General features: G+C 55.9%; 1 protein-coding gene across 2 annotated transcripts; it reads left to right on the forward strand.

Annotated features, from left to right (window-relative positions):
* The first annotated feature begins 2,407 nt into the window (after positions 1-2,407).
* Positions 2,408-22,910, forward strand: MLXIPL (MLX interacting protein like). Of its 2 annotated transcripts, none has more exons than XM_031432725.2 (17): positions 2,408-2,723; positions 6,549-6,655; positions 9,650-9,732; positions 9,896-9,985; positions 10,277-10,321; positions 10,798-10,999; positions 11,124-11,204; positions 14,085-14,254; positions 15,640-16,186; positions 16,432-16,499; positions 16,575-16,725; positions 16,882-16,994; positions 17,084-17,203; positions 17,378-17,505; positions 17,587-17,710; positions 18,344-18,473; positions 18,731-22,910. In XM_031432725.2, the coding sequence occupies exons 1-17, from the start codon at positions 2,425-2,427 to the stop codon at positions 18,847-18,849; spliced, it is 2,577 nt and encodes an 858-aa protein (XP_031288585.2). In that variant the 5' UTR covers positions 2,408-2,424; the 3' UTR covers positions 18,850-22,910. The 2 variants fall into 2 exon arrangements, with proteins under 2 accessions (XP_031288585.2, XP_064334689.1); XM_064478619.1 differs by having other exon boundaries at positions 16,578-16,725.
* Positions 22,911-23,437: the final 527 nt, after the last annotated feature.

Here is a 23,437-nt window from a genome sequence, read left to right on the forward strand (position 1 = left end):
GGATTCTTCAACCGTAAAATGGAAGTAATACCACTTACTTCAGTAGGGTTAGAGATGATGGTTCAAAAGTGTTGGACACAGTATGTGGCATGAGGAATGCCCGGTCCCTTAAATGGCCACACAGATAGGTTGAGGGAAGACGGGCAGGCAGATGAAGCATGCATTCAAGGCCTCAGCAAGGTGGGGCATTAAAACATTTTAAATTTACTAATTGATACACATATTTTTTAAATTGAAGGTGTCATCGTGAGAGAAATCAGAATTTGTGGACTTCCTTTTATTTATTGTACAGTGTTGTGCTGTTTTGTTTTGAATTGCATGTGGAGGAGTTATCTTTTGAGTGCTCAGGCCTCCAAAGGTATTATTAGGCCCCGAGGAGGGCAGAACTGGGATGCAGCTGCTGTGGAGGGCCACTGATGGCTGGGGAAAGCTAGGGGCACAGAGTGAGGGAGAGAACAGCCCTCAAGCAGTAGCCTCTTGAATCACAGAAGAAAACTCTCAGGTTTTCTCCTAGGGACAGGAGGCCGGAGGAGCATGGGAGGGTGAGCTGGAGTGCTCATGGCAGGGACTTGGAACCAAGGGTGGTTAAAGTTCCAGGATGCTGAGAAATCACTGAATTCAACTTCCCCATTTTATAGGTAGAGAGACAGATCCCCAGTAAGACAGAGATTTGCCCAGGGTCATCCACTGATTGGTGGCAGAGCAAGGATCAATTCAGGTGTCTACTTAAGCCAGGGCCTCTGAAGCTAGGAGGCCCCAAGGGAGAGGATGCTCTGCTTCCCATCCCTGCCCCCCACAGTGCATTCCCCAAGTCCCTGGGTGTCCAGTGTGGGGGTTCAGAGACTAGGACACAGTTCTGCCTCAGAACCCACAGGCCAGGGGAGAAGTCAGACAGGCACATAAGGGACAATTCACTGTGCCAAAATTACCAGAAGGGCCACTTAGGGATGGCCCTCTCTCCAGAAGGGGCAGGCTGAGGTGGGACCTCCAGAATTTCGTAGAGATGGGCAGGGAGAATGTACCCCCTGCAGAGAGCAGCAGGGAGTAAGTGGAGGAGGGCAACTGGGGCTCCTGGGAACGTGATGTGACTCTTTGGCAGGGACAGAGGGAACCTGTCCAAGGGACGTGGTGGGTGGAAGGGCTGGCCTATGACCAGCCTGGATCATCATTTCAGCACCTCAGGCAGTCCCAGGGGCCCTCCGGGCACTGCCATTTGATTGTGGGAGCTATGTGACCCTACCATGGGCTGAAAGAAAGTACATGTGGGGACCAATTCCAAGCTTCTAGCCCCCAGCTGACCACCTGCTCCCCTTCCTCTCCTGTGACCAAATGTAGGCCACACCCTCTGTAAAGCCAAGGGAGGTTAGCATTTGCCTCCAGCCCTCATTTGTTTGGAAGTTTGGAAGATAGCCCTGGGTGGGAAGGGATATCCCTGGGCGGGGGCCGGGGGGTGGGGGGAGTCTGGGATTCTTCTAGACTAGGCTTTCTGGCTGTCCCTCTATAGATATTTGGGTCTGTTTCCTCTCCTGTAGACTCTGGTGCCCCCTCTAAGGTGGAGCAAGAACCTTATGTCTGAGGATTGTTGAAGGTGCCAGCAAGGTGACAGGTGTGAATGCCTCAGACCAAACAGCCTAGTTTGTGTCCTCAGGGTGAGAAGAGAGCCTTCAAAAACAGGAACATAAACTGAACCTCAGGGTTGGTGAGACGAGGAACCCAGAGCAGATGGCCAGAGGATGTCCAGAGGAGGATGACCAAGGCACTGCCTTGCCAGAGATGACCATCCGTCACCACTGGTGCCGACCCCCGGTGGGTGGGGCAGGATTCACTCTCGTGTACCATCCGGGGCCTCTGTGCAGGTGCAGTGATGATTATAATGGTAACTGGGGGTATTGAGACCTTCCTGTGGGTCAGGCCACGTGAGGTTTCTGAGAGGTTGTTGCGTCCAGCTGTGTGGAGGACTGAGAAGGAGGGAACGTGAGCCAGGAGATCAGAGAAGGCAGGGGTCAGTAGCTAGGTGAGGGGTTTCACAGGAGGGTGCCCTGGGAACAGGAATGCCCGGCATTGAGGCGCTTTCTGGGCTTTCTGGCTCAGGAGTGACTCTTCTTGAGACCCCTTTTGGGTGAAGTAGGGGCCGTTCCACCAAGAGTCCAAGTGGTAACAGCGTAAGGAAAGACGAGAGGGGAGACAGGGACCTCCTCCTCTTCCAAACTCCAGACCCGCGGGAGATCCGACCAGGTGCTCTCACACCTGGCGTATTGATTATGCTGATTTAAGTACGCCCAGTCCGCGCCCGCGCCCCAAGGCCCCGCCCACTCGAGTGGCCTGTGGGCGGGGCTATGCTAATGAGCCGGTCTGGCCACACGGGCGGCGAGGGCTGCTGCACAGAGCCCAGGCGAGGCTGCGGCGGCGGCGGCGGCGGCGGCGATGGCCAGGGCCGGGGCTCTGGCGGGTCTGGTGGCGGGCTTGCAGAGCCCGCGAGTCGTCTCCAGCCCGGATTCGGACTCAGACACAGACTCGGAAGACCCGAGTACGCGGCGCAGCGCGGGCGGGCTACTCCGCTCGCAGGTCATCCACAGCGGTCACTTCATGGTGTCGTCGCCGCACAGCGACTCGCTGACCCGCCGGCGAGACCAGGAGGGGTCCCTGGGAGTCACCGACTTCGGGCCGCGCAGCATCGACCCCACACTCACCCGCCTCTTCGAGTGCATGAGCCTGGCCTACAGGTGAGGGCGGCTCCGGGGCCGACGGCCTCGGTCCTTCATGGCGGGACCACGCGCTGGGGCCCCGGACACCCTACTCGGCCCCAAACCTTGGTCTCCGACTGCTCTTGGAGATCCAGCCACATCCTGGATACCCTCCCTCCCTGAAGCCCGGAGTGTCCTCTGACCCCAGCCCAGCCCACTGGTCCCCGACAAGCTTGCGCACCTCTTGGTTTCCATTCCTCACCACTGTGACTCTTTCTCCAGGGAGCGGACCTTCTGCCCTCCACCTCGACCTCCGTAGGCCCACCGCAGGCCTCTTTTCCCGGTCCTGACCCCTGTGTCCCCAAATAAATGCCAGGGAATCCCTTGCGCTCCCAGAACCTTAGGCCGTCCTAACATCCCCACCCCCTTTCCGGAGGCCACTCCACCCGACCACCTGCAGCCCTCCACTCCCAATGCAGCAGCCCCAGCTCAGACCCACGCTATTCCTGCACCCTCTCGATACTCCTAACCCCTGCAATTGTCCCAGTTCATAGCCAGCGTCGACTGAAACCCAGTTTCTCGCCCAGCCTGCACCCCTCAATTCTTAGGACACCTGTTTTTGACCTACTAGGTCCAGGGTGGCGAGAGTAGTGTGCCCCGGGCGACCCAGAGGGACACAGCTCGCAGTTTCCCAGCAGTGGCCCGGCAGAGGGTGCTGCAGACCGCGCGGGGTTGGTTCCCCGGACGCCTGGGCTCGCCTACCACCGTCGATGAGCGAGGCTGAGTGTCTAACGCTGCCTGGGACCCCTGCTTGGCGCGTTGCAGAGCACGCCGGCCACGCCCGCCCCAGCTCCACGCCTGTGTCCCCAGGGAGGGCGCGAACTGGGGTCCTGGCTCAGTGCCCTGGAGCAAAGTTCCCTGGAACGGAGGGGCCAGGATAAATTATCAACTGAAAACCGCTGGGAAGAAAGGGAGATCAGCCGGCCTTGATCTTTTCTCTGCAAATATTCCTCTTCCTCTGCAGCGCCTCCTCTTCTGAGAACCGCTGGCTACAGACTCGGCACTTACCTCTCGAACTGGGAGCAGGAGCTGGGGTGGGGATTGCGGGGGAGTGTTGCCCACCCACTACAGCCGCTGCCCAGCCGCGACCCTATTGGCTGGAGGCTTTGTAACCTTGGCCCACAAGCTCTGGCCCCAGGCCCAGGTCATGTTGCAATCTGATCGTCCAGAGTGCCAGACTGGCTTGGAAAGTTCAAATTCCCATCCCTTTCCTCCCTCCCCTCCTCGGACATCACGAGACTTCCTGGGACAGGACATCTAAGGTCATGGTACACCAGATGTGGGCACCCCTGCCCCCCCAGGGTCCCCCCTTTCCCATCCACTCCCAATTTAAGCTTCCTCCTTTATACTACATACTGCTCTACCTAGACTGCCTCATGCCCACCCCCCATCCCAGACCCTGGGGGCCAAAAGGAGGGAGTCGGGGGAGGTGGCAAGGTAGGGGGGAGGTGGCAAGGTAGGGGACAGAGCACACTCCAAGAACTTCCTGCACTAGGAGGCTGACTGGAAGCTGATGTGACCCCTGTCAGGGATAGTTGGGGTACAGAGGGCTGGGCTTTCTCCCTAAACACCCAGCATATTCTATCTCTATGGCCTACCTTGGGTGGGGGCCTAACTCCAGGGATGGAAGTGGCTCAGTACCAGAGGAGCCTTTGGTTTCCCCATTTGGTAGAGGGAAAAAACTGAGGCTCAGACTACGACAGTGTTTTAGTCTAAAATCCCCTAATTATAGGGGTTCCTTGGAGGGGAGAGGATTACAGAAGTCAAGGTGTCCCAAGAGAGTAAGTGGATGGTAAGGGACAGCAAGGCAAGGGGTCCAGAGGTGCTAGGAGGAATGGGCCAGCTTGACCCAGAGGACAACCTGCAGATGTCTGGCCAGCTTGCACCCTTAGCAGGGCTGTATGGACAGAGAGAGGACCGCTCCACTGGGAGAAGGCCCATGTTCCATGGTTCTGTGGGTGGAAGCCTCAGGGAGGCAGGTTCTGGAAGCTCCAAGAAGACATTTGTTCATGGTCAGAGCTGGCTTGTTAAGGAAGAAATGGCCTCAGGGATGGGGGTCAGCAAGCAGGACCCTGTCAGGGAGACTATAAGGCAATTTCCACAAGGTAGATATGTGTGTATGCATGTGGAGGGTAGTTCTGAGTTTTCCCCATCCCATCCCCAAGATTCCAAGAATTTCTCTTAGTCATAAGAAGCCCTTGAACCCTGGGCACAGGCTTTTTGCTCCAGGCTGGGCCCACTCCTCCCACCCCAGCCAACAGGCCCAGAACAGACCAAATCCTTTCCTCTGGGCTTGATTGTCACCATCTCACCTCCCCCAGCCCTGCCTGGCCACAAACACTATAACCCCAGCAGGGAAATGAAGGAGGGAGGGAAGGCAGGCTGGGCTGGGGCTCTGGGTATCAGAGTGGGCTGGGAGGTTGCTGGGATACAGGCTGGGGCAGCAAACTCATGAGTCCCCCCACGTGCCACAAAACAAGCTGGCCCAGCAGGTATCAGGTGCCCCCCACCTTATCTCCCTGCTAGACAGATGGTGTTTATCTAACTTAGGAGGAAGGGGGCCAGCCAGCGGGCCTGGGTGCTTGGGCCATGTACTCTATTTGGGTAATGAGGCCTGGTGTGCCCTGGTGTGGCTGTTCTCACCACTCCCCATCCCACCCCACCCCACCCCACCCCAAAGCAAACACAGGAGCTTGGCGACCAGAGAGGAGAGGGGACTTAGTGACCTGTGCACTCAAGGGGCTGCAGGAGTCAGACTGCCACCCACCACCCCTCACTCCCAGGATAAGAGAGTGGCCCCTGGATGAGAGAGCCTGACATTCTAAAAGACTAAGTCTTGGGGCCTCAGCCTTCCATGTGAGCAAAGGTTGGAGAAGGTGGGCCCGAGGAGAATTCTATAAAACCTCAGTTTGTGGACTAAGGGGAGGGAGGGACCAGCAGGGGTCTAAGACCCTGAACATCTTGACCTCCTAGGTCAGCTCCCTGGGAGTGGCAGACTTGGCCTGAGCCCAGCAGGACCCTGAGAGTCAAGTCCCTCACTTGATAGGGCCCTTCCATCTCATGGATTTGATAGACTACTAGGGTTACGGTTAGGGTCAGGGTTAGGGTCAAGGTGCCCGCTGCCCATCACTCCACCATCCTAGCTGCCTTCCTTTGGGTCCTGGTGGCTGTCATCTTGCACACACCCCTAGGAAGGGACACATCATCCAGCTCAGTCCAGATTGTCATCCTGGGATTCTGAGCTGCCCAGACAGCAAAAGGGCAGTGAAAAGGCAGTGGCTGGCTGCTTGGAGGCTGTCCCTGGTGAAGAGGCTCCCTCTCTACCCAGAAAAACCTTACCTCTCCCCTGGGCCTAAGGGGGCCAGTGGAGAAAAAGCCACGGGGCCTGAGTGAGTCTCCACCATATGACCTTAGGCACATCCCCTTCCCTTCCTGACCCTCAGTTTCCTTCAGTAAGAAACGGGCGAGACCCTTCTTAGTCAGCCTAGGAGACAGATGCCTGTGAGGCCACTGAGCTTTGTTGTTATGAGGACTGAGCTGATCAACAAGTTTCAACAGGTCTCGCCAGAGAACGCTAAAGCCCCTGGTGCTGACCTGGAGGAGTGTTTTAAAGGCCTGCCTCTCAGGGTCGCTATTTCAGGCAGGTTAGAATGAAGGGCAAAATTTGGGGAGGAGGGGCCTTAAATTGCCCACCATAGATAAGTGCCTGGTGCATGGGAAGAGAGTGGAGCCAGCCCCTGCAGAAGCTCCCTTCAACCTGCCCCTTTCTCCACACCCCCTAACCCAGCCCTCTCCCTCTCACAGTGGCAAGCTGGTTTCTCCCAAGTGGAAGAATTTCAAAGGTCTCAAGCTGCTGTGTCGGGACAAGATCCGTCTCAACAACGCCATCTGGAGGGCCTGGTATATCCAGTGTGAGTGGGAACCACGGGCCCAGCAGGAGGGCTGGCGCGGGGACTGCCCCAGAAAGCCCCAGGGCCCTCAGGGCCCCCAGGGCCAGCCCCGGCAGAGTGCTGGGGGGGAGATTAGGTCCCCAGCACCAGGACCTCTCAACAGCTTTTGACCGCCAGAGGGTTTGGGGGGATGTGCCCCAGAGGGCCCTCTCCACTGTGAAGTTGGGCACAGCAGGGGTCATCCCTTGAAAGAACTAAGGGGGGCTGAGATTTGGGGAGCAGTTCCAGGCCCTTTCTTCATCCCATTCGTGTCGTCAGGTGCCTCAAATGCAAGGGTAGAAAGAGGCATTCAACTCTATCTGGGCCAGTCGCAAATGGGGAAACTGCATGGGTCTCTACCAGCCTTCCACTGAAGTCCTTACTGAACATCCATCAGGTGCCCCCACAGGGAGATGTGGGGTGAGGAGCCAAGAGAGGCCACGTGGTAGAGTGGAAGGGACTCTAGACTTGGAGTCACCCAGAGCTGGTTTCCCACTCTGCCTCTGCCCTTGCTGGCTGTGTGACTGCAGGCAAGTTGCCCAACCTCTCTAAATCCATTTTCTCACCTATAAAATGAAGCCAAGAGTCCTAACTTTCATGGCTGGCATGGGGATAACGGGTATGAACAGGCCTGGCACAAAGTTGGTGCTTAATAAATGATAGTTGAATCTAATGTACCCCTGAGGAGGTCATGGTCATTCATTGGGGATATGAGACCCACCCACCCCCCAATTGTGGCAGGGCAGCAGAGACTGAGACACCACAGACCAGTTGGTCCTGTGCTGGGACTTTGTCCAACTCAGTAAGGTCCTGCTGCAGGAACAAAGTCTGCCTGAGCTGGGAACACACAGTCCAGGAGGGACCACACATGGTATTCCCTGTACTAGCCCCACTGGATTCTATTCAAGCAGAGAAAAGGAGTAGGTTTTTTTGTTTGTTTTGTTGGTTGCTTTCTATTCATCTATGTGTCTAGTACTTTCATAAATCATCTATTTAAGGCTTCCTAGCAACCCTGGGAGATAGATATTATTATCCCCATTTTATGGATGAGCAAGTGAGGCCCAGAGGAGGTGAGTGACTTGTTCAGGGTCACTGAGCATAAAAGCAGCAGAGCTGTGGCTGGGAGTCTAGGGCTCTCCAACTCAGCCTAGCACTCCTTCCAGCTGGCTGGCTTCCAGAATGCTCAGGATGGGCCCTGCCCAAACCAGGAAGTTGATAGGCTGGGGGGAGCGGGTGTCTCTACCCACCACAGCCTCCCACCCTGCCGAGGTTTCACCCTCTACCCTTCCCCCCAAAGCTGGATGAGATGTAAACCCTTCTCTTCAAAAGGAATTTTTGATGCCACCTGGGGTCCTCACCCAGATTGTCAATCAAGTTAATAGAAGGACCCCTGGTTCTGAGTCAGACAGAGGAGGGGATGAATCAAGTTCTAGCACACCCTAGCTCTGTGACCTTGGGAAGGCCCCTAGCCTCTCCCAGCTGAAGCGTGCTCATCTGTAAAGTGGGAGCAATAAGAGGTCCTACTGCTGAGGTTTGCTGTGAGTTTGCAGCAAGATAGAGGATCCATATCTCAGCACAGGGCCTGATACACACAGGGGCTCCCTGAAGGTGAGTTATTACTATTATTGTGATATTAGCAACAGCACACAGCAGGCCAATGACAAATGTCAGGACTCTGTCTCCCTGAGCACGGATGGTTTGAAGTTGGGCTTCAGGAAAGCGGCAGGAGTGGGGGCTGCTGGAGGACTGCCTGGCTCATCCCTCTTGCACCTGCCACCCCTTGGTAGGCTGCTGGCCCGCACTGCACATTAGGAAGAATTGGCTTGGCCGCCAGAGGAAGATGGGCTGCAGAATGTGAGGCTGGAGTCAGGGAGGTCTGAGTGAGAAATGACACCAGGCAAGAGAATGATAGTGAGACTATGGAGGGGAGGGGACAGTGGAAGAAATGTCACACATCCTTAGGATTAAGACGGTTAGTCCATGGATTAGACCAGAACGCTGGGAGATGGTGGGGAGTTGTGGGATTGGTGGTCCAGCGGAGGCACAGGCTTGGGAGTGACGTTCCCACACATCTGAGAGCGATGTTTTGGGACATCCTAGTGGAGGTTCCCCAGGCAGCTGGAAAGGAGCAGAATGAGAGAGATTGGGGGAGTGGGCCTTGCAGAAGGGCCAGTGAAAAGTGGTCAGGGAGGCAGGAGAACAGAGGGAAGGTTCCTGGGGCTTAGGGAGGAAGGGGGTGCCTGCAGCTAAGGTCTAGGAGGATGGGACCAGGGGAGGGCCAGGGCCTTGAGTTCAGGAGCTGGGTCAGTGAGGTGGGCTTGGGGGCAGAGGCTGAGTTACAGGAGGTGAAGACTGGGAGGTGCAGAAGTAGAGGTGAGTGACAGCTCTTCCAGAGTTTAGGAGGAAAGCAAAGGGGAGCCAGGAAGAAGGTTAGCTTGGGGAGCAAAGGAAGGGAAAGTTTTGGGAGGTAAAGGAGAGCCTAAATTTTGTTTATAGGCCAAAAAAGAGCCTGGGGAGAGATCAGGATTGGAGATAGGGAAGGGAGTGGAGGAGGCAGAGAAAGGGCGCAGGCAGGTGGCCTGAAGTGGACCAGGGGTGGTTCTCTGAGATGGGTTTGGGCAGTGCCAAGGAGCCTGAGGCAGGGGACCAGGGATCTGGTCCCCTGGCCTGCCAGTCTGACTAGGACCTTTTGGCAAAGTTCACTCCCTGTGGCCCCATAATCCCATTTAGCAAGCATTGTTTGCACACCTACTAGGCTCCCAAGGGAGGCAGAGGGGCTGTGGAAGGCTCATTTCACAGGGTCTCATAGAGGAGGGAGATCTGGGAGAGCAAACAGGAAGGCTTCCTGGAGGAGGTGGCACTTAATCTGAGCAGCAAAGGCCAGGCAGGATTTCAAAGTGTGGCACTTGAGTCCCAATGCCCTGGGAGTGGGAGATGAGGGTGCTGGGCATCCCTGACCTGGCCCCCTTCTCTCAGATGTGGAGCGGAGGAAGAGCCCCGTGTGTGGCTTCGTGACCCCCCTGCAGGGGCCTGAGGCTGATGAGCACCGGAAACCGGAGGTAGCTGAGACCACTGGACCGATCACACGCCGCCCTACAAAGCCCAGCCCCTCTCGCCCATCACTCCTCGTGCTGAGTGGGAGGGGCTGGCCCAGAGGGAGACCGGGTGAGGGTGGGGTCAATGCTGCCCCTCACGCTGAGTCTCCTTCCCTGCCGTCCCCAGGCCGTCGTCTTGGAGGGCAATTACTGGAAGCGGCGCATCGAGGTGGTGATGCGCGAGTACCACAAGTGGCGCATCTACTATAAGAAGAGGGTCGGTGTGGGGACCCTTCCCCTGCCGCTGCCGCCCACCGTTTCTCTTGCTCAAGCCCTGAGGGGCTTCGCCTCCACTCCGACCCCCGCCCTCCATTGACCCAGGCTGACAGCGCCACCGCGTGGCCACAGGGCCTCCTCGCAGCCTCCTTACCTCCCAGGGCAGAAAAGCCTCCGAGGGGAAATAAGGGATCCGGTTGATCTGGGGAGCTTGCGAGTGGAGGACGCCTTGGCGGGGAGTGATGGAGGAGGGGGCAAGGGATCCAGTGTCCACCTCTGTGTGTTCCTGCAGCTCCGTAAGTCCAGCAGGGAAGGGGATCTCCAGGCCCCAAAGCAGGTAGGTGCTCCCTGGACCCAAAGAATGGACGCTTCCCTCTGGGTGGGCAGGGCAGGGACGGGTGTGAGGGTGGGAGGTGAGAGAAGTGGGCTGGCCGCTGTCCTCTGGTTGATTAGTTGAGCTCTTCTCCCCTTGGGAAGGGAAGCCTTGGAGCACAGTGGTGGGGAGACCCCAAGCCTTCTGGTTGACTAAGTGATGGGGAGGCATGGGGGAAGAGAGGGCTGTAAGAACTGGGATCCCAGGCAGAGAGGCCAGTGGGGTGACCCAAGCCTTCTAGGCAGCAAACTGGGTCCACCGGAGAGAGGAGAGGAGGGGCTGTGTGCAGAGAGGCCCTCTTGGGGGCTGACTACTTCATCCCTCATGCAGGGGGACGATATGGAAAAGCCAGGGCCAGTGGGAGACCCCTGTGTCTCCAGGCTGGGAGGGAGTAGGGCAGTGGAGCCCTCTTGGGGCTGCTGATGGCTCTGTCTCCCCAGGCGGAAGGAGGGTGGCAGCCACCGGAGCGATGGTGCGAGCAGCTCTTCACCAGTGTGGTGCCTGTGCTGCTGGGGGGCCCAGAGGAGGAGCCTGGCGGGCGGCAGGTTCTGGATCTCGATTGCTTTCTCTCCGACATCTCCGACACGCTCTTCACCATGACCCAGCCCAGCCCCACGCCCCTGCAGCTGCCCCCCGAGGACGGTGAGGGCCTGCACCAGGGAAGGGAGACCTGTGGGAATCCAGGCAGTCAAGGGAGGATGGCCGGGGATGGGTGGCACCACTCCACCTCGCCTGATGCCCCTGATGTCACCGCTGCCCTCTCCAGCCTATGTTGGCAATGCTGACATGATCCAGCCAGACCTGACGCCTCTGCAGCCCAGCCTGGATGACTTCATGGAGATCTCAGGTGGGGCAGGCCCCTTCCCCTGGGTGGGTGGATGGGCAAGATCAGTAGGAGGAAAACCCCAGGAGGACTGAGACCTCAGGCCGGTCCCAGGCCCCTCTGGGAGGGCGGATGGTCTGGCTGATTTCTGAGAGATATTCCTGGTTTCCCTTTTTCTGACCTTGGGATGCAGCTGGTGTGGCTTCAGGTGAGAGCAAGGCCAGACAGGGTACCTGGCAGGGGACAGGGAACCGGGAACATTGAAGCTCCAGGCTCAGGGGCGCTCCCAGGAAAGCAGTAGATGTTGGGCCCTCAGGGGAGAGAGAGACTTTGATTTCTTTGGGTCTATTTATTAGTATTTATATAACTCATTAAAAAAAACTATTTGCTAAAGAACGTTTCAAGCGTACACACAGGTAGGGAGAGAGAGGAGTTCCAGGAACCTCACCCACTTCTCTCCTATGTTATTTTTAGGAAAATCCCGGGAATCATACCTTATGGAGCGTTCTTTAAAGTAGTCCATTTCCCTGCCTCCCTCTCCTGGCCACCAGTCACTGGTTTCTCGTGTCCCTTCAGAGCTATCATATCTGTATAGTACACGTGGACAAATATCTTTTTGTTTTCGTAACAGCCCGTTTCCCATGTTGCTTTCTTCACTTAGCTGTAGATCTTGGAGACGCCCTTGATATTCACACACTTAGGGGACTCCAGAGCCAGACTCGGGCCAGACAAGGAGGTTTAGCCTGTCTCAGCCTAGGTTGGGGGCAGAAAGGGGGTTCCTGAGATAAAGGCTTGGTTTTGTTGACCCCTCCAGTCCTTCCCCACAGGGTCCTGGGCCTGTCAGTTAAGAGGTAGAGGCCTATGGGGCGGGGACTAGGGAATGAGGAACCACCCCCATCCCTGCCTCAGCCCTGGGCGGGGGTGGGGGCTGCAGGGACAGAAGTGTTGATGGCAGTGCCCTGGGAGCAGACCAGCCTGGGAGGGCAGCAGCCCCGTCTGGGCACACAGACTCCTGCCACAGGTAGGAGCCCAGTGGCCCCTACGTGGGGCTCTGGGCAAAACCTGACCGACTGGGGCTAAGAAGCAACTTCGCGCAGTCTGGTGTGGCTGCTGGAGAGGGAGCCCGAGAGGGCAGCCCACGGGCAGGGGTGTGGGGCACACACGGGAGGTGGCCAGCATGGTCTGCTCAAGCACTCCATGACCTGGGAGAGCAGGGAGCACCAGTGCCACCAGGGCTGCTGCTGTGTCCCTAAGAGCTCCTCACTTGAGAAGGGACCCAGTGAGGGGGCCATAACTCTCTGGAGGGAGGGGGCTTGGTGAGGTGGGCACAGTGAAGGGGAGAGGCTTGGTGAGCCACACTCAGGGAAGCAAGGGGTAGGAGAGGGGCTCAGCCAGGGGATGGCAGGTCAGTGGTGGGGAACAGGCTAGGGCTAGGAAGTGACTTCTCCCAAGGTGGGATGGGGACAAGCTATGGTGAGGGGATGGTGGTGACTCAGGGTTGAGCCAGGCGTGCTGTGAGCCCGCCGATTCTGGGGAGCGGGTGGCAGCAGTGAGGAGGGCACTGCTCCGTGGCCCTGAGCATCCTGAGGCCAGGCCTGAAGGGGCTTAGGGACAAGGCCCGTGGTCCCTGGGGGCTAGGGGTGGAGCTTCAGTGACTGCTTACCCTCTGCCACCTAGTCCTTCTATTGAAGTGGGGCAGGAGGACAGCAAGATCCCTTCTGCCCTTGTGGCCAAGAAAAACACAGACACACACAGACATGGGCACAGGCAGATATGACACACTGAGCACCTCACACCAGGGCACGAGCACAGACTCAGACAGAGCTACAGTCAGTGGGACAGACACACCGGGAGGTAGACAGACAAGTGCTGCGTGAGACTGACACAGAGGCGGCTGCTCCAGAGTCACATAAGAGGCACAAACAAGACCCTGTCAGGCTCAAGGTTTTATCCCGTCTTATCCCACTCCTGGGTTTCCTTGGGGCCCCTGAGAGAAAGGCCTGGCCAGCTCTCTCCCCTGGGGGGTTAGGGCCTACCCAAGGCCGGTGGAGTCATGTCTGACCAGACCGGGAGGCCTTGGTAGCTGCTGCAGACAGAAGGCTGGTCAGGGTCAGAGAAAGGTGCCCGGAAGGGAGCTGGTGGGCGGGCTGCGCCCAGGCCCGGGATGTGGTTAGGCCACAGGCAGCTGCTTCCCAAAACCAGAATAGCCTGGGGCTTACACAACCTGCACCTCAAACAATCTGGCGGCTCCCTCCCTGCCAGCTCTTCCAGGCCTTCCAGCACCCTCCCAATTCCTGCCTCCACTCTGAGCTCACCCTCTGGCCCCTGTTCTGACCCCTGCTCTGATCCCCCTTAGCCCTTCCACCGCACTCCTGGGCTCTACCCTTCTAGCCCTACCTGTTGACCTTCCAGCAAACCCAATTTGTCCCATACCCACTGACCTTCTGACCCCTCTCACCCTTAACTCACTCCTTGAACTCCTGTCACCCCCATGCCCTTCCCCATCCCAGACATCCTCCCCTTGGACCCCACCCTTTCCCTCCCTGGCACGCTCTAGTCCCCACCCCCTCTGGTAACAGAAGCAGACAAGACCTGGGGTGCCCAGGCCTAGGGATGGGGAAGGGGGCACCTCAGGAGCCAAGTGTGGGGCTCGGTGGGAGGGCTGCTTCCTGGGGTCCTGCCGACACCCTCATGCAGTGCCCCCTGTCTCCCACTCAGGCCCATCCCACCCGAGCCTTGGCTGCTGCTTCCCCTGAGTGAGACAGAAACTCTCCCAGTTTCACAATCTCCTGTGGAAGGCCCCTCTCCTGCGCCGGCCCCCACCCCACCGCCAGCCCAGCCTGGGGACAGGGCCGGCCCACTGCTGAGCCTTAATGGCTAATGCCCTTTGTATCTGAATTACAGATTTCTTCACCAACTACCGCCCCCCACAGACGCCTACACCTTCAAACTTCCCAGAGCCCCCCAGCTTCGGCCCTATGGCTGACCCTGTCCTCAGCAGTGGGATCCTGGGCTCGGAGGTACCCCCTGCCTCCTCGGGCATGACCCACCTCTCCGGGCATAACCGCCTGCAGGTGAGCTCACCCCACCCCAGCCAGTCCTGCCCAGCTCACCTGCCCACACCCAGGAGGTATTCAGGGCCCTTCCTGAGTATGCTTGGTGGACCCAAGAGAGACTGGAGGGGGAGAAAGACCCTCATGAAGCAGAAGTGACAAGATGGTTGTGGGAGGGAGGCCAAGGACAGAGGAGGATGGAGTAGGGCACTACCTAGGGCTGGGCTGCTTGTGGAGGGCTTCCTGGAAGAGGGGGGAGTTCTGGGCCTCAGTGAATGAGTTGGGTTTGGGCAGAAAAGACCAGCAGAGGGCAAGCCAGATGGGAGGAGAAGCATGAACGGAAGTCCAGAGGCAGAAGCTGAGCATGTGTGCTTAGGAAGCAGTGAATCTACCATTTTGGCTCAGGAACTCCCAGGCCCAATTCAGAGGTTGCCCCCCCAATGCTAGACTAGATGACTTTTCCATTCATCATTTGACTTTTTAGGCACTATTGCAGCTCACTGTTTGAGAGGTCTCTCCTTGACTAGACAGTGAGCTCCTTGCTGGAAGGGCTATGCTTTGCTGACCACTGCATCTTCTATACTTAGCACAGTTCAAGCTCATTAACAGCACTGGGTAAATGGTTGCCCAATGATTGAGCAAGTAGTGAATGAATGTGTAGATGGATGGGTGTGTTGGTGGAGAGATAAATGGGTCATAGATGGAGGTAGATGTTTACATGGCTGGTGTATATATAAGTAAGTGAGTGGTTGGTTGGATGGATGAGCTGGTGGATGGATTGAAAAATGAATAGTTTGGCGGGGAGGGTATAGCTCAGTGGTAGTGTGCATGCTTAGCATGCATGAGGTCCTGGGTTCAATCCACAGTACCTTAAGTAAAAATAAATAAACCTAATTACACCCCACCCCAAAATGAATAGTTTGGTAGATTAATGAATGGGCTGGTGGATGGATATGTGGCTGATGAATATACAGATGGTGGAATAATGGATGGATTACAGTTGGGTTGGTGGGTAAATGAAGGGAGAACAGATGGTTGGATGGATTGATGAATGGGGTCAGTACCTGGTGGGCTGGTGGAAAAACAGGTAGATGAGCCAGGTCACAGATGAGAGAATAAATAGGTAGATGAATGGATGGAGAATGGTGGTTGGTTGGAGTAATAAATTATTTGGTGAATGAATGGGTGGGCAGGAAGATTGATGCTCTTTTTCATGGCCAATTTGTGCATGTGTTCTACTCCCTCCCCTCAGTAGATTATAATTTCCCTGGTGTGTGTGTGTCAGAGGGCAAGGATCATTTCCCCTGTCTCTCCCAGTGCTCAGTCCAGAGCTCAGCCAACGGAAGAGGCTCCCCGGGAGGCCTCAAAGTTCAGCTTTCTCCCCTGCTCTCTGTCCCCCCAACCAGGCTCGAAGCAGTTGCCCTGGCCCCCTGGACTCCAGTGCCTTCCTGAGTTCTGATTTCCTCCTTCCTGAAGACCCCAAGCCCAAGCTCCCACCCCCTCCCCAACTCCCACCCCTCCTCCAATACCCTAGCCCTGCCAAGGAGCTTGGCTTGGAGCCCTGTGCCCCACCGCACTTCCCTCCCATGGCTCTGCCCCCTGCTCTGCTTCAGGAAGAGCCTCTCTTCTCTCCCAGATTCTCTTTCCCTACAGTCCCTCCTGCCTCAAGAGTGTCCCCAGTGTCTGGTCCCACAGCCTTCCCACCCACCCCACAGCCTGGCCCGGTCCCTGCCCCGGCCCCCTTCCCCATAGACCTTCTACCCTCAGGGTGTTCAGACCCCCCGTTTGGGCCTCACTTCATACCGCCTCAAGGCGCACGGCCCAGAGTCAAGCCCCCCACCCCATCCCCTAGGGGGCAGAAGCCCAGTACCCCCACCTTGGCCCCTGCCACTGCCAGCCCCACTGCCACTGCCGGGGGCCACAACCCTTGCCTCACACAGCTGCTCACAGCAGGTGAGTTGGGGGGAGCAGGGTTGATGACAGAGGGGGGACATAGAGACCAGATGTGGAAATGGGGAGCCTGTGGGAGCAGAAGGTGAAGCTAAGGGGCCGGCTCAGCTAGGGGGAAGGGTGGCAAGGAATTAGGGACCTGAGCCCTGAACCCCAAAGGAGTGTGGGCTATTAGGAGGGGAAGGATGGGGTCTTGGGAGGTGACGGGGTTGGGGCTCCAGCAGCCTCACATTTCTGCCTGTGCACAGCCAAGCCTGAGCAAGCCCTGGAACCACCACTTGTGTCCAGCGCCCTCCTCCGGCCTCCAGGGTCCCCGGTAAGACAGCAGGCACTGGGAGGTGGAGGTGAGCCCCTCGGCTTCACCCTGACTCTCCGCCCTTCTCCACCCCAGCAGGAGACAGTCCCTGAATTCCCCTGCACCTTCTTTTCCCCGACCCCGGCCCCTACACCACCCGGGCCACCTCCGGGCCCGGCCACACTGGCCCCTCCCAGGCCCCTGATTGTTCCCAAAGTGGAGCGGCTTTCACCCCCAGCATCCAGCGGTAAAGAGGGGTTGCAGGGACTGGGGGACTGTACTGGGTGGAGGGAGGAGAAGGAAGAAGAGGGTACTACGTCTGGGACCAGGATGAGAGGGTCAGGGCAATGGAACCCTCTCCCCTGTGTCAGTCCGTCTGTGGGTCTGTCTGTCCCTGGCACAGGTGGTGAGCGGCGGCTGTCTGGGGAGCTCAACTCCCTGCCGGGCCCTGGGACTCTGAGGATCCGCACCTCTCCCCCTCAACCCATCCTAAGCCAGGGCCGTCCAGACAACAAGGTGGCACCATTTCCCACCCTAAGATCTGTTTGCTCCCCTCGGGCCCTCCTGCACTCCCTCCTAGGCTCACCCTGCTGTCTGTCCCCCAGATGGAAAACCGGCGCATCACGCACATCTCTGCAGAGCAGAAGCGGCGCTTCAATATCAAGCTGGGATTTGACACGCTGCATGGGTTGGTGAGCACACTGAGCACCCAGCCCAACATCAAGGTGAGTCCCCAGCCCAGGCTGGCACCCCAGAGCCACAGGGACCCCTTTGTGGATCCCTGCTGCAAGACTAAGCCCTGAGTCCTCCACACACCCGGCTGCCTCCTCCATCCCAGTGCCTCAGGGAGTCCCAGGGTGGGGGTCCTCCAGCACCTGAGCCCACCTGTGCTGCCACAGATGAGCAAAGCCACCACACTGCAGAAGACGGCCGAGTACATTGCCATGCTGCAGCAGGAACGTGCGGCCAAGCAGGAGGAGGCCCAGCAGCTCCGGGACCAGATCGAGGAACTCAACGCTGCCATTAAGTAGGTGTTGGGGCGGGGGGCCTGCAGACGCTGGGCAAGGGGGGCCTGGCTCCTCACCCTTGATGCACCCGGTGGTCTCAGCTTGTGCCAGCAGCAGCTGCCTGCTACAGGGGTGCCCATCACACACCAGCGGTTCGACCAAATGCGAGACATGTTTGATGACTATGTCCGGACCCGCACACTGCATAACTGGAAATTCTGGGTAGTATCCTTGCTTGGCCAGCTGCAGGGTGAACACTGCAGCCAGATCAGACTGTGCCTGATGCAGGCTCAGCTCCCCAGGCCAGGCAGCATCTCAAAGCTGCTCCCAGGGGAAGGGGCTCCAGTTCCACCCCCTCCTTCTAGGCCCTCGGCATCTTGGTCAGCCGTGTTGCCCAGTGATGGGCTGGGAGTAGAGGGAAACTGAGGGGGAGCCCCTGAGTGGGGGAACCACAGCCTCCCCCTCAGAAAGTCCCAGGGGCAGTTTGGGAGAACCTAAATTCTGAGTAACATGATTGGGGCGGGCCCTCGGGAAGACATTGAATCTCTCACTCCCCTACCTGGTCAAGCCCTTGCCTGAGCTGGGGCAGGAAGCCCAGGGATGGGGGATAGTCTAGCCCAGGGATGGGGGATAGTCTAGCCCAGAAGAAGGGCCATGGAGGAGCTGGGGGAGGGGGCTGAGAGCCAGAGAGCTGGGCAGGCCTTGGTAGGATGGGAGGGCGGGTATAGTGGGGTCTTTGGGGTTTAAGGCTGGATAGTGGCCAGACCCTTCCCCCGGTTTGGGCAGATGTCAGGGCTACGTGTGAAGTGGGTGAGGCTACCAGCTGGATAATAGGCCTGCTCCTTAACCTGGGCCCAGTTCAGCATCCTCATCCGGCCTCTGTTCGAGTCCTTCAATGGGATGGTGTCCACAGCAAGCCTGCAGAGCCTCCGCCAGACCTCACTGGCCTGGCTGGACCAGTACTGCTCCCTGCCTGCTCTCCGGCCAAGTACGTGAGCCACCTGCCTACCCAGGAGCTGTCCAGGCCTCAGGGCAGGGTGTCCCACCTTACTCCAACCCTAGGTCCAGCCTGTCTTCAATCTAGCCTAGGGTTTTGGCCATCCCATTGTGCCCCCGGATGGGCTACCAGGATACCTGCAGATGGAGGTCTAGGAGGGGCTAACAGTTTTGCTCCCTTTGTCTTCAGCATCCAAGGGTAGGCCCTGACCCCAGAAAGTGTCTCTCCCCCTCTCTCTCTTTCCCCAGCTGTTTTGAATTCCCTACGCCAGCTGAGTACATCTACCAGCATCCTGACGGACCCAGACTGTATACCCGAGCAAGCCACACGGGCAGTCACAGAGGGCACCGTTGGCAAATCTTTATAGTGCTGGCCAGACCCTCCGCTCACTCAGCTGCCCTGGGGCTGCTTTCCCTGGGCACTTCCCTCTGTCCCAGGTCCTGGTGGTCAAGAAGGGTTTCTTCTGACCTCCTGGAAGCCAGGAAGAACTGGCTGTGACCTGGGGGACTCATCCTCCCTATTTGGACTTCCATTTTCTGGTCTGCTAATTGGGGATGGGGACGCTTCAACCGGAAGATGATCCCAAGGCCTTAGCAGCTGTGGTGCTTGGGGCCTAAGCTGGCAACTCAGGGAGTTTGAAGGAGGGAAGGGGACATTCCTGTTTCCTTGTCACTCCTACCTGGCCCCCTACAGGCAGGGCTCAGGCCTCTATTTCTGAGCAGGGAAGCCAAAAAAGAGGTTCCTTCTCTTTGCTCCTCCACTGGTAGCCTGATGGGGTTGCATGAAGGCGACCCTGGGTGAGGCCAGGCAGGTCTGATCCTGGGAGAGAGCAGAGCAGGGCGTGGCCAAACCAGGGCAGGCATCTGGTGTGTGTGTGTGTGTGTGTGTGTGTGTGTGTGTGTGTGTGTGTGTGTGTGTGTGTATGCATGTGTGTGGATTTTGTAAAGAGTTCTTGACCAATACAAATAAAAACTGTTGGGGACTGTCAGCGTGTCTCACTCTGGGATGGAGAGAGAGCGGTTGGCAGTGGGAGGTGGCCTTGTAGGGGCCTCACAGGCCATGAGAAGACCTCAGCTTGTCCTCTGAGCTGGAAGCCCCTGGAGGGTTTTGAGTGGAGGCAGGACAAAATCAGATGTAACTTCTCAACAGGATCCCTCTGGGTGCTGAGTTGAGAATAGGACGTGAGGGGTCAGTTTCAGGTATTGCTGTCATCCAGGCGAGAGAGGACAGACACTCATCCTGGAAATCCTCCCTCTGTGGCCAGGAGGAGGTTCAGAGAGGCTCACCACCTTCTACGTTAGAGGAGGGCAGATCTGGGACCAGGGAGTGGGGGTGACAGGGCCTTCCATTGGAATCATCCAGAAGAAAATGCTGCCCCAGAGGGTAGTGACTGCCCCACGGTGTGAGATGCAAGCAGAGGGTGGGCAGCCACTGCATCAGGATATCTTAGAAGGAGCTGATACTGCAGATGGGGAGCTGGGTAAATGGCCCCAGTCCTTCATTGATCCTTTCATTGATCCATTTAACAAATATTTCCTGGGACTGCTCTGGACCAGGCACTGGTCCTGGTTCTGGGGATTTTGCTTACCGCTGCATCCCTCTCCTCTCCAATGAGCTGACACTCAAGCCTGGCGAGTCTGAATCCTCTCATGTCCTCAGAATCTTCTGAAGATGTTTGTAGGCTAGAAAGAGTCTTCTGGGGGCTTTGATTTCCCGCATTTGTGTAGAATACTAATAACAAGAACATTCATAACTGGACACTGATCTAGTTTTTACCACGTGCCAAGCACGATTCTAAGCACTTTATGTATATTCAGTCCCTTAATCCTCATGACACCTACATCTATAGGCCTGTTGTGAGGCCTGAGGGGTAAGTATACACAAAGCACTTACAACAGTGCCTGGCATGTAACACGAAGAGAGAGTTAGCATAATGACTACTATTGTCCCCACTTTACAGGTGAAAAATTGAGGTACAGAGAGATTAGCCCAAGTTAGCGGAGTGCCCACCCAGACTATCTGACTTCAGAGTTTCTGCTTTTAGCCACTTTCTACTGGGCGGGTGACAGGTGTACCTAGCTTTTAAGTGCTGCTGCAGACAAGAGGCTCTCTAAAAGGTAAAATCTTCTCAGTCTGTGCTCCGCTGTGTTCACCCATGCACCCTGCCAGGAAGGTCCTCATATGACTTCCCCTTGACCCTGCGTCCCCTCTAGATGCCACCTTCCCTTGAGAGAGTCATCTACACCTGCTCCCTCCTCCCCTCCCACTCCTGCCTTTGGGCTCCTTCTCCCTCCCCCTTCTGCCCCAGCTTCACCCCTGCCCTGGCTCACCTGACTCCCTTGTTGCCAAATCCAAATCCAACACTTTGCCGTCCTTTTCTTGCCTTCTCCTGGGCCCTTGGACCTCCTCCTTGAACCAAGCTTTCCCAGCAAATCCAGACTTCTCCCAGGCCCTCCTTCATCCTGACAGCATCTTCTCAGTTCCTGCTCTGGGAGACTCTTCTTCCACCTGTCCCTTCCTCGGCCCACTTCCCATCTCACTCTCGGGCAAGACTCAGCAATGCCATCCCCTCCGGCCCCTCTGCTGAGGGCTCTCTATTCTGTATCTGCACTGTCCTTTCCCCAGAACTACACAATCACATATCTGACTGCCACCCTGAGCCCTCCATCTGAATGTTCCACAGCATCCTTAACCTTGAAGGAGCCAAAATAGAACTCATCATTTTCAAGACTGAAGCACATAGTCTTCCCCCTCCAACTGGAACCTTCCTCTGCTCCCCATGCCTAGGAAGGGCACCACCATCTAGACACTTGTGGAAACAAGAAACAGTCATCTTTGGCTCTTCCCCATACCCTGCTGCCCTGTGGTGTCTGTTACCAAGGCCTGGCCAGTTGACCTCATAAGCATCTATCCCCATGGCCACTGCACTATTCCAAATAGAACATCATCTTTACATACACTCACTCTCTTTTTTTTTTTTCGATTTAAATACAGTTAGTTTTCAAGGTTGTGTTAATTTCTGGTTACAGCATAAAATGATTCAATTTTACATATATATTCCTTTTCACATTCTTTTTCATTATAGGCTATTACAAGGTATTGAATATAGTTCCCTGTGCCCACCCAGACTATCTGACTTCAGAGTTTCTGCTTTTCATTATAGGACCTTGATGTTTATCTATTTTACATATAGTATTTTACATATAGTAGTTAGTATCTGCAAATCCTGAACTCCCAATTTATCCGTCCCCATCCCCTTTCCCCTCTGATAACCATAAATTTGTTTTCTACGTCTGTGAGTCTGTTTGTTTTATAAATAAGTTCACTTGTGTCATTTTTAGATTCCACATATAAGTGATATTATATAGTATTTTTCTTTTTATGGCTTACTTCACTTAGTATGATAATCTCTAGGTCTATCCATGTTGCTGCAAATGGCATTTTTATGGCTGAGTAGTATTCCATTGTGTATACATACCACATCTTCTTTATCCAGTCATCTGTCAATGGGCATTTGGGTTGCTTCCATGTCTTGGCTTTTGTAAATAGTGCTATGAACATTGGGGTGCATGTATCTATTCAAATTAGACTTTTCTCCAGATATATGCCCAGGAATGGGATTGTGGGATCATATGGTAAGTCTGTTTTTAGTTTTTTAAGGAATCTCCATAATGTTTTCCATAATGACTGCACCAAAATACCTTCCCACCAACAGTGTAGGAGGGTTCCCTTTTCTCCACACCCTTTCCAGTATTTAAATAAACCTAATTCCCTTCCCCCAAATAATAAAGACATTGAAAGAAAGGAAAATTAAACTCATGATCACAGATGCAAATTTCTAAGTAAGACATAAACAAAATAGCATCTAGCTATACGAAAAAAAAAAAAAAAAGACAGCTTTGTCTCTAGCTTTATGGCTGGGCCCACAGTTCTAAATAGCAGATTATGGAGGAAAAGCTCCAGGGTGCTCTGGACACCTCCTCCCAGCCATCCCCACCCCACTGCCCACAGCTGAGTCCATGCCAATCCCCCCTTCTCCCCTCAGCAAGGACAAAAGGGAAGGAAGTGAGGCCACTTCATTTGCTCTTTGACTGGATCTGTTTCCTCACCCGAAGTTGTGAATGAGTCTTACTGTCATCTAGTCTCTGCAGCAGCCTCTGTCCTCACAGGGTCCTTCTCAAGGCCAGAAGGGCTGCACTGTCAGGAAAGGCTCCCTGGTGGCTATGGAGATGTTTAAATCTGGCATCCCTAACCCTGGTACTTCGACTCTCTCTGAGTTGTGGGGCTGGGAGGCCCATGGAGCAAGCCTGTTCTGGAAACATTCCCTCTCCAGCTAAGCAGGTCTGGTCCAGATTCTATCATTAGTCTTTCAGAACATCTCTTTTCTGGTGAAATGTGAATAAACTCTGTAGATTGTATCAATGCAAATTTCTTGGCTTTGATATTGCATTATAGCGATGCAAGATGTTACTACTGGGAGAACCTTGGTGAAGGATACATGGAATCTTCCTGCTCATTTTTTTCAAAATCAAAAGTGTCTTCTTAATCTTTTCAACTTCCTTTCCACTCTCCAGTCCACCCCCAAGCCCTTATCACCTCCTTCTTGGATCCTTGTAACCACCTCTTGGTTTTCCTTCTGCCCTTGGCCTTGGCACACACTAGTCCATCTGGAGAATCTCCAAGGCACTGATTTTGAGCTATCTCACACCGAAATAACCAGCAGAGGCTACTCTGTGTGCTGGTTTGAGCTGGCACTCAAGGCCCTCCAGACATTTCCAATCTTACCTGCTACTTTTTACTTTTGCCCATGCCCTGTCTACCTAGAGCATCGTCCTTCTCAAGTCTTTGCTGAGGCTGTGCCCCAGCCCCCCACCCCCCAATTTCAGGACGACCCTGTCCTTTCTCCATTAAGAGTAAACGCCCATCTGAATTCCCCGATACTAAGAAGAATTTCC

The sequence above is a fragment of the Camelus dromedarius genome, chromosome 24 (assembly GCF_036321535.1).
Source record: "Camelus dromedarius isolate mCamDro1 chromosome 24, mCamDro1.pat, whole genome shotgun sequence".
NCBI classification, from domain to species: domain Eukaryota; kingdom Metazoa; phylum Chordata; class Mammalia; order Artiodactyla; family Camelidae; genus Camelus; species Camelus dromedarius.